General features: G+C 43.3%; 1 protein-coding gene across 1 annotated transcript in view; it reads right to left on the bottom strand.

Moving 5' to 3' along the window:
* Positions 1–12,003, bottom strand: part of LOC311126218 (insulin receptor-like) — a 56,194-nt gene that overhangs the window by 31,232 nt on the left and 12,959 nt on the right. The window contains exon 2 of the mRNA XM_084200230.1: positions 9,498–10,058. Within this exon, the coding sequence (XP_084056356.1) occupies positions 9,498–10,058 (561 nt within the window). The remainder of the gene's footprint in view (positions 1–9,497; positions 10,059–12,003) is intronic.

Consider the following 12,003-nt stretch of genomic DNA (forward strand, 5'->3'; position numbering starts at 1 on the left):
GTGCGTGTTTGTGTGTGTGTAGCCTAGGTCACATTGTTAGAAAGAGGCCAAGGAATCAGTAGCATTCAGTGTCTTCACAGCAAACCTGTGTCAAACACACACACTGAGTGTACAAAGCATTAGGAACACCTTCCTAATATTGAGTTGAACCCCACTTTTGCCCTCAGAACAGCCTCAATTCGTCGGGGCATGGACTCTACAAGGTGTTGAAAGCGTTCCTCAGGGATGCTGGCCCATGTTGACTCCAATGCTTCCCATAGTTGTGTCAAGTTGGCTTGATGTCCTTTGGGTGGTGGACCATTCTTGATACACACGGGAAACTGTTGAGCGTGAAAAACCAGTGACACACTATAACCGGTGCGCCTGGCACCTACTACCATACTCCGTTCAAAGGCACTTAAATTTTTTGTCTTGCCCATTCACCCTCTGAATGGCACACATACACAATCCATGTCTCAGTTGTCTCCTCCCATTCATCTACACTGATTTGAAGTGGATTTAACAGGTGACATCAATAAGGGATCATAGTTTTCACCTGGTCAGTCTGTCATGGAAAGGGCATGTTTTATACACTCATATATATCAAATACTGAGTGAGAAAGTTAGAAGCACAAATATCATCCCTCCCCCCCAAATTTTGTTTTTGTAACTTTCTCATTCATTATTATTCAGGATTCATTCAGGATTATCTGTAATCATGGTAGCATCCACATGAATGTAGAAGTGTTTAGAAACATATTGTATTCTTGTTTACAGTAAAAGTGACTCCAAAATGACACAATACATTATTTACCATTAATTTCTATTGGGCACAAAATAATCTGAAACGCAACCAAAACAAACAGCGAATGCATCTAACAAATTTGTAGAGTCACAAGCTTGATGTAGTCATTGCGTGCTATGAATATGGGACTAAATGCTTAACTTTTGACTTTTAGTAATACATACTAGTGAATTTGTCCCAATACTTTTGGTCTCCTAAAATGGGGGGACTATGTGAAAAAAGTGCTGTAATTTCTAAACGGTTCACCCGATATGAATGAAAATACCCTCAAACTAAAGCTGACAGTCTGCACTTTAACCTCATACTCATTGTATCATTTGAAGTCCAAAGTGCTGGAGTACAAAGCCAAAACAACAACACATTTCACTGTCCCAATACTTTTGAAGCTCACTGTATCGCCCATCCCTAGGTGGAAACGTTTTGAAACCAAGTGAAACGTGGAGGCCTGTTTGGGTGTGTGTGCATTAACAACTGACTGAACAAGCAAACTGCGCGCACACACACTTACACACCTAAAGATATAGTTATATATGAAAATGCAGAGCAAAACCATTATGAGAGAAAGAAGTGACTGACGACATACTCCTGAGTGGCGCAGTGGTCTAAGGTGCCGCATCGCAGTGCTAACTGTGCCACTAGAGATCCTGGTTCGAATCCAGGCTCTGTCGCAGCCGGCCGCGACCGGGAGACTCATGGGCGGCGCACAATTGGCCCAGCGTCGTCCAGGGTAGGGGAGGGAATGGCCGGCAGGGATGTAGCTCAGTTGATAGAGCATGGCGTTTGCAACGCCAGGGTTGTGGGTTCGATTCCCACGGGGGGCCAGTATAAAAAAATATATATATATATTCACTAACTGTAAGTCGCTCTGGATAAGAGCCTCTGCTAAATGAGAGTATCTTGTCAATGATCTCAAGGCAGCTGGGACCATAGTCACCAAAAAAAAAAAAAATTGGTAACACACAAGGCCGTGAAGGACTGAAATCCTGCAGCGCCCGCAAGGTCCCCCTGCTCAAGAAAGCACATATACAGGCCCGTCTGAAGTTTGTCAATGAACATCTGAATGATTCAGAGGAGAACTGGGTGAAAGTGTTGTGGTCAGATGAGACCAAAATCGAGATCTTTGGCATCAACTCAACTCGCCGTGTTTGGAGGAGGAGGAATGCTGCCTATGACCCCAAGAACACCATCCCAACCGTCAAACATGGAGGTAGAAACATTATGCTTTGGGGGTCTTTTTCTGCTAAGGGGACAGGACATCTTCACTGCATCAAAGGGACGATGGACGGGGCCATGTACCGTCAAATCTTGGGTGAGGACCTCCTTCCCTCAGCCAGGGCATTGAAAATGGGTCGTGGATGGGTATTCCAGCATGACAATGACCCAAAACACACGGCCAAAGCAACAAAGGAGTGGTTCAAGAAGAAGTACATTAAGGTCCTGGAGTGGCCTAGCCAGTCTCCAGACCTTAATCCCATAGAAAATCTGTGGAGGGAGCTAAAGGTTCGAGTTGCCAAACGTCCGCCTCGAAACCTTAATGACTTGGAGAAGATCTGCAAAGAGGAGTGGGACAAAATCCCTCCTGAGATGTGTGCAAACCTGGTGGCCAACTACAAGAAACGTCTGACCTCTGTGATTGCCAACAAGGGTTTTGCCACCAAGTACTAAATCATGTTTTGCAGAGGGGTCAAATACTTATTTCCCTCATTAAAATGCAAATCAATTTATAAAATTTTTGACATGCGTTTTTCTGGATTTTTTGGTTGTTATTCTGTCTCTCACTGTTCAAATAAAACTACTATTAAAATTATAGACTGATCATTTCTTTGTCAGTGGGCAAACGTACAAAATTAGCAGGGGATCAAATACTTTTTCCCCCTCACTGTACATACATACGTGCACGCACACACAGTGAACTAGCCTTCCACTGGGGGGGCCAGTGGTGTGTACACATCAATCAAATCAATCAAATGTATTTATGAAGCCCTTTTTACATCAGCAGATATCACAAAGTGCTATACAGAAACCCAGCCTAAAACCCCAAACAGCAAGCAATGCAGATGTAGAAGCACGGTGGCTAGGAAAAATGCCCACATCCACCCTTACACCACCATGCTACTCTGCTGTTATCTAGAAGCTAGAAAAAACAATGGATATCCTCACTCACACACACGTTGGGTGATTTATGCTGTGTGTATGTGTTAGCAGTCAGGACATTCTTAGTGTCCCAGACCATCCTACAGGCCTCTTATTGTTGGAGGCAGGTGTATGCGACATCGATTAGGGTAAATTTGGACCATCTGTAGGCCTATATTTTTGATCACCATTCACCTCACCTGACTCTTTCTGGACTCACCAACACATCAAGATTGCAACATAACACCCAGCCAACATTGTAACAATTCTTAGGGTCCGTGCGAGCAAGCGAGAGTGAGAAGTCCCCATGTCCAGAGTGGAGAGCTCTCAGCCTATCAGAGGAGAGGGGCGGCAGCCAAACCCATTCTGTAAAGCCCCCTGCTGTTAGAGTTAATCAAATATGGACCACATTTATAACACTGGCTCACCATAACACTGGAACACAGGCTCACTGGCTGCTACTGGGGAGGAGGCTCTCCGTCTCTCTCTCCCTCCCGCTCTCCGGATATGTCCCCCTCCCTCTCTTGGTCTGTCTCGGTTTTTTTCTCTCCACCTCTGTATATTTTCCTCTCTCTCTCTCCTCCTCCCTTCCCCTCTCCATCCCTCCCTCTCAGCTGTGTGTGGGTGAGTGAGTAATCTCCTCTGAGGGGAAGATAATGAAGATCATTTTATAATGCGTGTCAAATACCAGTCTCTTGGGAACCTCTGGCTCATTCAGCTCACACTCATTTAGCTGGAGTCTCGATGGGTGCGGCCCAAACGGCACCCTTTTCCCCTATGTAGTGCACTACTTTTGGCTCTGGTCAAAAGTAGTGCACTATATAGGGGATAGGATGCCATTTGGGACACAGTCTTGCTACTGTACATTAAAGGCCTGCTGCTGTACAGAAGCTGCAGTGCTCTCTCCATTTAAGAAAGACAGACCGTCACGCAACACCACAGCACGGCTCAGTAGTCACTACCGCAATGAGATTATTACACCAAAACAAAGAGATCCCGAAAGAAACCCCATGGAACACAGTCACCACATAGTTAACACTAGAACCGCTAAAGCGGTCATTTGGACTGCTCATGACTAATTGATTTATTACTCTGCCATTTTTAAAGTCATGCCCCCCTCCGTCCTTTACTTCTCCTAAATATACTGAACAAAAATATAAACGCAACATGTATAGTGTTGGTCCCATGTTTCATGAGCTGAAATAAAAGCTCCCAGAAATGTTCCATATGCATATAAAGCTTATTTCGCTTATTATGAGTCACACTGTATCACCACATGTTAGCAATGTTTAGACAATGTTTGAGAACTGCTACACCAAAAAACCAATGCAAAGTGCTACGAATATTTAAAAAAATAAACACCTATTTGAATATTTCTAAATAGTGTTGTCACGAATGTTGACTTTGATACCAATAACAGGTTTAGTATCACGATTCTCGATACCATCACAATACTCAATACACCAAAACGATCCCGCTATAAAAAAATAAGGCATATTAACCAAAGTCACAGAATGGCACTTGATCCAGACAGAAACTCACCTACTACTCTGCTCAATCATTGTGCATCTTTTTAGTTCAATATCATTACATTTGAAAATGTTTACGTCAACATTTTTCAGAGACAGCCATGTATACATTAATAAATCAATTATACAATCAATTTGACTTTGTTTTTACCAATCTACCTACATAACACAATGGTAATCATTTATTTGAATGGTAAATCTCTATTTATGGGTAAATCAAGATGTAGCCTAGGCCTTTTCACAATAAAGGTGAATGCATATTCAATAGGAGTGTGTGTATGCATTGAGTTCGAGTTTGCTTTAGCTGACATTGCTCTTTCTGATATTTCTTGATTGTTATTATTTTGGATTTGTTTGTTTTGTATTGTTCGGTATTACTGCACTGTTGGAGCTAGAAAGATAAGCATTTCACTGCACCTGCGATAACATCTGCAAAATATGTGTACGCGACCAATAACATTTGATTTGAAGTAGCATATGTTATAAAAGTGTGTGCTGTTTCTTACCAGTAATGACGTCCTTCACGAGGCAAGAGGGGGGCCGGCCGTTGAAACCCTATTCACAGACTTAGGGAGAATCTCAAATGCATACTCCTCGCATCCTATCTCCTCGCCTCCTTCTCAAAACCCATTGGAGGAGAGGGTCAGATGGGAGGGACCTCTGGCTTTCTCATCCAATGGGTTTTGAGAAGGAAGAAGTATGCAACTGAGATTCCCACAGTCAGTTCGCGGAGGCAATAGATACTCTTTGGGAGAGACGTGAGAGAGACCGATTAAGTGAATTAATAAAGTTTTGGTGGCAATCAGCTTTGAAATAAGCATATTTTGTATTATGGTTTGCATAATTATCACAAACAAAGTAATAGGGTGGTGTATTGATGATAGCGTCAGCTGTAGGCTAGCAAGTTAACCTACAAAGCTAGAAGCTACCGGTATTTTCTTGTATTGTAAAGTGTTCTAGCCTGTATGGAAATTGTTTTGCAAACAGTAATTAACAGTTAAAAAATGTCTACATACAGTGTCACATTATTGAAGCGTGTTAACTTCTGTGCAGCATGAGTGGGAAGCAAAAATTATGCAGCCTAGACTCCCAGTGCAGGATAAGTGGAGGAGGCACGGTGCTTTCGCGCTATGAGGGGGACATCGACTGCGCTGATAGACAGAGTTGATCCGTGAGACACATTTGACAGAAATACCGAAAGTAACAACATTTTTTTTTTACAGAAACGGTTTTCATGTTCTAGTATCAAAAAAAGTACCAAAGTTTCGGTATACCGTGCAACACCATTTCTAAATAGAAAAATCTACTAGGAAACTGAATTGTCTGCCAATGGATGTCTGAGGTCTATATTGGACCATGGCAGGGAATAGAGTATGGAACAGGGCAGGGCTTGCCTCTCTCTCACACTCTCTCCTATTCTCTATGTTGTGTGGTCAGAGCTGGGCTTAACAGATCTTTTCAAGATTTAGTGCAGGGTTCATCAACTAGATTCAGGCGCGGGCCGATTTTTTCTTGAGCGGAATGTCGGGGGACCAGAACTTGAATTTGTAGACCGCAGATTGGCCACAAGAAGCCCAAACAGATATAATGTTTGACTAAAACATAATCATTTCTAACCTTCCTTACATTTGTGTACGATCACGTGTCTCCCTATTATGCGTGGGAATACTTGGGAACAGATTTCTTAAATTAAAATCACTTGGAGCTGATTTCCTGGTGTTTTTACAGTCTTATGTCCAACAATGAATAAATGAATTTTTTTGCTCCAAAAACCTGGGGGGCCAAATAAAATCACCAGCGGGCCGCCAGTTGGGGAACCCTGCTTTAGTGAAAGCAGGCCTGAAACCACAGGGTCCACACCACAAGACCAGAGCCTGACTCACTACTGAGGGAGCTAGCTACTATTCAAACAGCTAAAACAAGTAATTGGCTAACTCTGGGTTAAGGGGCTACAGGCTCTAGAAATTGAGTACAGACAGATTCGATACGTTCATTTAAAAGGAATGATGTGAGATATATATGTATATATGTGTGTGTGTGTGTGTGTGTGTGTGTGTGTGTGTGTGTGTGTGTGTGTGTGTGTGTGTTCTACAGTGTGTTATGGAATGCTGCAGGCCAGGCAGGCAGAGCAGAGAGAGGGGTTTCAGTAACACCCATATGATATATTCTTCTCCGAGCTCAGACTGAAAGCTAACTGAACAGTGTGAATGTGGAATGGCTGGGCTCCTGGTTTCACAACAAACCCGCTTCAGAAGGAGAACGGGCCTCAGCAGCAGGTAGGGGTCATGCCCCAAATGGCATTCTATTCCCTATATAGTGCACTACTTTTGACCAGAGCCCTATGGGGGGCCCAATGCAATGTAGAGGGAATAGGGTGCCATTTGGGAGGCAGCCAGGGTTTCTCAGGTTCAGTAGCTACTAGTCTGTCAGCCTGTCTGTCGTTCTATACTCAGGAAATGATAAGGCTAGAGAAGTAGTGACATCATTACCTGTGTGTGTGTGTGTGTGTGTGTGTGTGTGTGTGTGTGTGCGTCTCTCTACACTCCACTACAGCGTCTCTCTAAAGGTCATGTGTGACAGGGCTGAGACAACACTCTCAGGTCTAGCAGAACAAACACACAGACAGTGCGTATGTTTGGCTGCGTTGCATCAAACCCAGGGCTCAGGAGCATTGTTGAAGTCTTGACATACAACCTGAACTCAGCCTACTTTACTAAACCATAGTTAGTAACGGTTCACCAAACCCACGGTTCGGTACGTATTGCGGTTTTGGGGGTCATGGTTCGGTTTCAGTACAGCGGGAAAATTAAATGCTTTTCACAATGTTCAGCATTCACAGTGTTTCTAGCATTGTCTGTTGTGAAAGGATTGTTATGTTGAGCCTCTCAAGTTTCCACTCTGATGCTGCGTTTGTAACCATGTGGGAGGTGGGAATTGACCAGTTGTGAAATCATAAATACCAGTTGGATGCATTCATGTGATTTGCACTCGTTGAGAAACACTGATTGGCTAATGGCCAACAAACTGCGTCAACCATAAACTAAAAGTACAGCCATCATGCTTGTAAACAAATTATAGTTAAAAAACCACATTAATTGATTGCTTTTTATAAAAATTGTTTTGCTGTTGCATTTAACTGCTGAAAATGCTGTTAGAGGCAATTTCCTTAGTAGGTGACGTCAGAGGTCACCATGTGGGAGAAGCGGGTGCTCAGCATGAGTTTCCCACTGGTAATTACCAGTTGGAGAGCTGTTCAAGTAGATCTTTCCCAGCCATATGTGGTAAATTCCCACTTCCATATTGGTTACGAACGCACCATGACACTGCCTCCTTCAATGCCAGATGTGCACTTGTGACTCTCATAAAGGGGGCGTGTCTGTACCACAGTACATCTCCCACTCTGGGGTAATGTGACGGGCTATCACTGTTAAGTAAACACAACACAGGGCGCATTGGCCAATTCATTGAAAACTTCGGCTTTGGCCTGCTTATATAGAGCGGGTACTACCTGTTTGCTGAAATGGGTGCAAGAGGGAAGTTTGTAACGTGGCTCGAGCACTTTCCACGAGGTGTTAAAACCCCCTATTCTCAACCGCCGAGAACGGGCGCATATCCTCGGCTATAAACCAAAGACTGTACAAAATATAAAGATAACCTATCGCTCCTGTAATTTCTTTGGCCTGGTAAGAATCAGCTGCATAAATGCAGAGGGGGGACGGTGTTGTGTTGGCTCTTTGCGTTTCCGTCTTGCTCTGGTATACTGGGGTGATGTCGGCGTAAATGTGTCAACGTATTTGAGGTGTTGGCAGCTGCATAGGCTATTCTCGTTGAGCGACATACTGTAACCGTTTTATCCACTACTCTCTGTCCATCGCCGTTGTAATCTACTGGGCAGCCAAAATGTTCCCAAACTGTAGATTTAAACGATGGAGGTTTATCAACCCCACCACTCGCCATCCTACAGAACTAGTTCCTGGCTGCGCCTCAAAGACACAGTTTGAAATGCGGCAATTAAGATTTTAATTTGAAGTACAACGTGCACATAGCCTCTAGTTGTTTTAATGGAATAGCCTCAAATGTGTTTTCAGCTCATATTTACTCAAGAGGCACTACAAAGCAGTGTAGGCATAGCCAATAGGCTTAGTGATATTATTATTATTCGTTTTTTTATGTATTCGTTTGGGTTCACAGTGCGGACCGAACCGAGGCCCCCATACCGAACGGTACCGTTACACCCCTAATAGTTAGCATATGACTTCTTGGCTCTGCAGCTGGCCGTCCTACGCTAAAGGACACGGGTGAGTGAGTGAGTAAGTGTCTTGGCAAGACTACAGCACTCTGTCTGACTCGCACACACACACTCCACTCTCGCTTTCTAACAACTCTTCTCCTTAATCTGACTCCCCTGGAGACATGGTCTTTGAATTTTAAGTGACATCACTGCAACCTGAGAGCTCCCACTCTCTCCCCGTCTCACACACACTCTCTCTCTCTCTCTCTCGATCATTCTCTCTACATCTCTCTCTCTCACACACACACACTTCCCCCACTCTCGATCTCTTTCACACACTTCCCCCATTCTCGATCGCTCCCCCTCTCTCTCTCCACTCTCTTTCCCCGCCCTCCCTCCCCTTCCTCCCACCCCCTCTCCTCCCCTTCCTCCCACCCCCTCTCCCCTTCCTCCCAACCCCTCTCCCCTTCCAGATTCACCTCAATCAGATAAGATCACTGATCTACTTTCACTTATAAATAGCAAAACACTAAAATATAAATAACCTGACACATTAAAACAAGTACAAGCCCTGTGCACAGCAGTGGGTCTTCTACCAAGGTGAGGTTATGGCAGGAAAAACTGAGTATCCAAAACATGGAATAACTGCAGACAAGGAAATATCTATCCTAGTGTGTGATTTTACATGCATTTAAATACAAACACTCCCTCCATCATGCACCAAAGACTGTCAGGTCTCCCTTGTAAAAGAGGTCTTCTGACATCAATGGGACGTCCTGGTTAAATACAGGATAAATTAAATAAGAACCCAGTGACTTACTTCTCTGGCAGTGCTTGTGCGTCCAGCAGCGTTCGCTGAAGAGGCCGTTGATGGTGGTCTGCTGACAGGTGGTCTTCCCCTTGGCCGCCCCGGGACACACGTCCCCGCACTCCCGGTCATTCCTATTGGCTACGATGTAGTTGTCCTCCACCGTGTCCAGGATCTTGGACCAGTCCAGCGTGGAGAGGTAGCAGAGGTCCGGGTTCTTCTCGATTCTAACCGCTCCTCTAGTGATATTCATCAGGCTTTGGAGGCCGATATCCCTGAGCTGCAGCATTTCAAAGAAGACCAGAGCGTAGTTGAAGAACAGGTTGTTACCTCGGATCACAGTGAGATTAGGGAAGAGGTCTTTGAGGCTCTCCATTCCGTAGACCCTGAACAGGAGGAGGAAGTCTGTGACCACGGTCAGTTTGGGGTAACTGAGGCCCCTGAAGTCTTCGGGCTTGGTCTTGAACATGAGGATGATTTTCAGGTGGCCCTCGATCACCGTGCAGTTCTCCAGGGAGCGCAGGTTGGTCACGTTGTTCCGGATGTCCTTACTGGAGCAGATTCCAGGGGAGACTTCAGGGGAGCAGGGAGGGGAGGGGAGGAGACAAACTGATTAGATGGGATTCAGGCAAGGATAGTATGGCACATCAAAAATATTCTGTCAAGACATTTATTGGTCTGCACATTTTTTGGTGTGTTGTCCATCTCATTTCTATGGACTTCATTAACGAAGATTCAGCAACCAATCACTTTTGAGGAATAATCTGAGTGAGCACATTATTCATGCAATGTTATTTTTTACCTCCTGGAAAAAAGAAAAAAAAAAACTTTCTACACATTAATGATCAGTTAGGCTCTGCAATGTATATCCCCAAGAGTTTAGCTTTTTATAAATTACATTCAACCATTTAAAAAGGAAATAAACCGCAGTAGGTTATCGTTTATTTTGCTTACTACAGCCTACTTAAGTTCATTAAGAAAATCTTCAATTCAATACAACTTTTGTATTTATCCCCTCAGGGGTAATTATTGTGTTGTACTGAATGTGAATTAAATGAATGTAGACAGTGAACACGAGCAAGAGCCACATAATCCTGATTAAGATGCTATCTGTAGCCTAAGTAGATTCATGAGAATATTGATGATATCTTGGCCAGCTCATTATTTCTGCAAATGAGAAATTATTCTTAACTGACCAACATTGATTAAGGGTTAAATACAATAGATAAAATCTACCAAACAGCTACTTCATGAAATGGTTGTACAGTACACTATGCATAGTTCAGAGAAAGTGAATTGTGTAATATTTTAAAACAACCTTAATTGCAAAACCAGTTTTAGGGCAAAGAGACCAAGGCCTAGAATAAAAATAGACCAAAATAGTCTGGATTGAGAAGAAACTATTTCACGGCAAAATATGTGGTTATGTATCTACAGTATCTTGGTTTGATGAAACCCATGCCTCTCTGCAGACAGTTGGTTCAGCAACCACATATCTGGGTGTTACCCACATTCTAGTATTGAGCACTGTCATTGGCTGTAAGCCCTATTCTAATAAGGGTCGCTGTCATTGGTTGCTGCCCACATTCTATTCTAATACGGAAGTTAGCTCTGTTATCACAACTGACAACTCTACTCTTACTTGGCATGGGGCCGAGGCTGTAATTTAAGTAACTACACTGAACAAAAATATAAAAAACAACAGAAATGCAGAATAACAGTCTAAAAACCACTTGAGGGCAAATAAATCAGATTTGACCATTCAGACAAGTCACATGGACAGGGATCAGATTTGTATCTGACTTCAAACCACCTAGGAAGGTGGATTGAAATGTGGCTGTTCAGACTGCAGGAAAAAGAACATTCGAATCGGATATGCAAATCAATAGGATTTGTGTCACTTCAAACTGCCAATGTGAACAACTGCCAAGAGCTTCCCACACCTGGATTGTGCAACTTTTGCCCATTATTCTTTTCAAAATTCTTCAAGCTCTGTCAAATTGTTGATCATTGCTAGACAACCAGATTTAAGTCAAAACTTCAACTTGGTCACTCAGGAACATCCACCGTCTTCTTGGTAAGCAACTCCAGTGTAGATTTGACCTTGTGTTTAGGTTATTGTCCTGCTGAAAGGTGAATTAATCTCCCAGTGTCTGGTCAAAAGCAGACGGAAACAGGTTTTCCGCTCAGATTTTGCCTGTGCTTAGCTCCATTCCGTTTCTTTTTTATCCTGAAAAACTCCCCAGTTCTTAATGATTACAAGCATACCCACAACATGATGCAGCCACAACTATGCTTGAAAATATGGAGAGTGGTACTCAGTAATGTGTTGTATTGGATTTGCCCTAAACATAACACTTTGTATTCAGTACAAAAAGTGAATTGCTTTGCCACATTTTTTGCAGTATTACTTTAATGCCTTGTTGCAAACAGGATGCATGTTTTGGAATATTTTTATTCTGTACAGGCTTCCTTCTTTTCACTCTGTCATTTAGGTTAGTATTGTGGAGTAACTACA

This window comes from Coregonus lavaretus, assembly GCF_964263955.1.
Source record: "Coregonus lavaretus genome assembly, contig: HAP1_SCAFFOLD_398, whole genome shotgun sequence".
NCBI lineage: Eukaryota > Metazoa > Chordata > Actinopteri > Salmoniformes > Salmonidae > Coregonus > Coregonus lavaretus.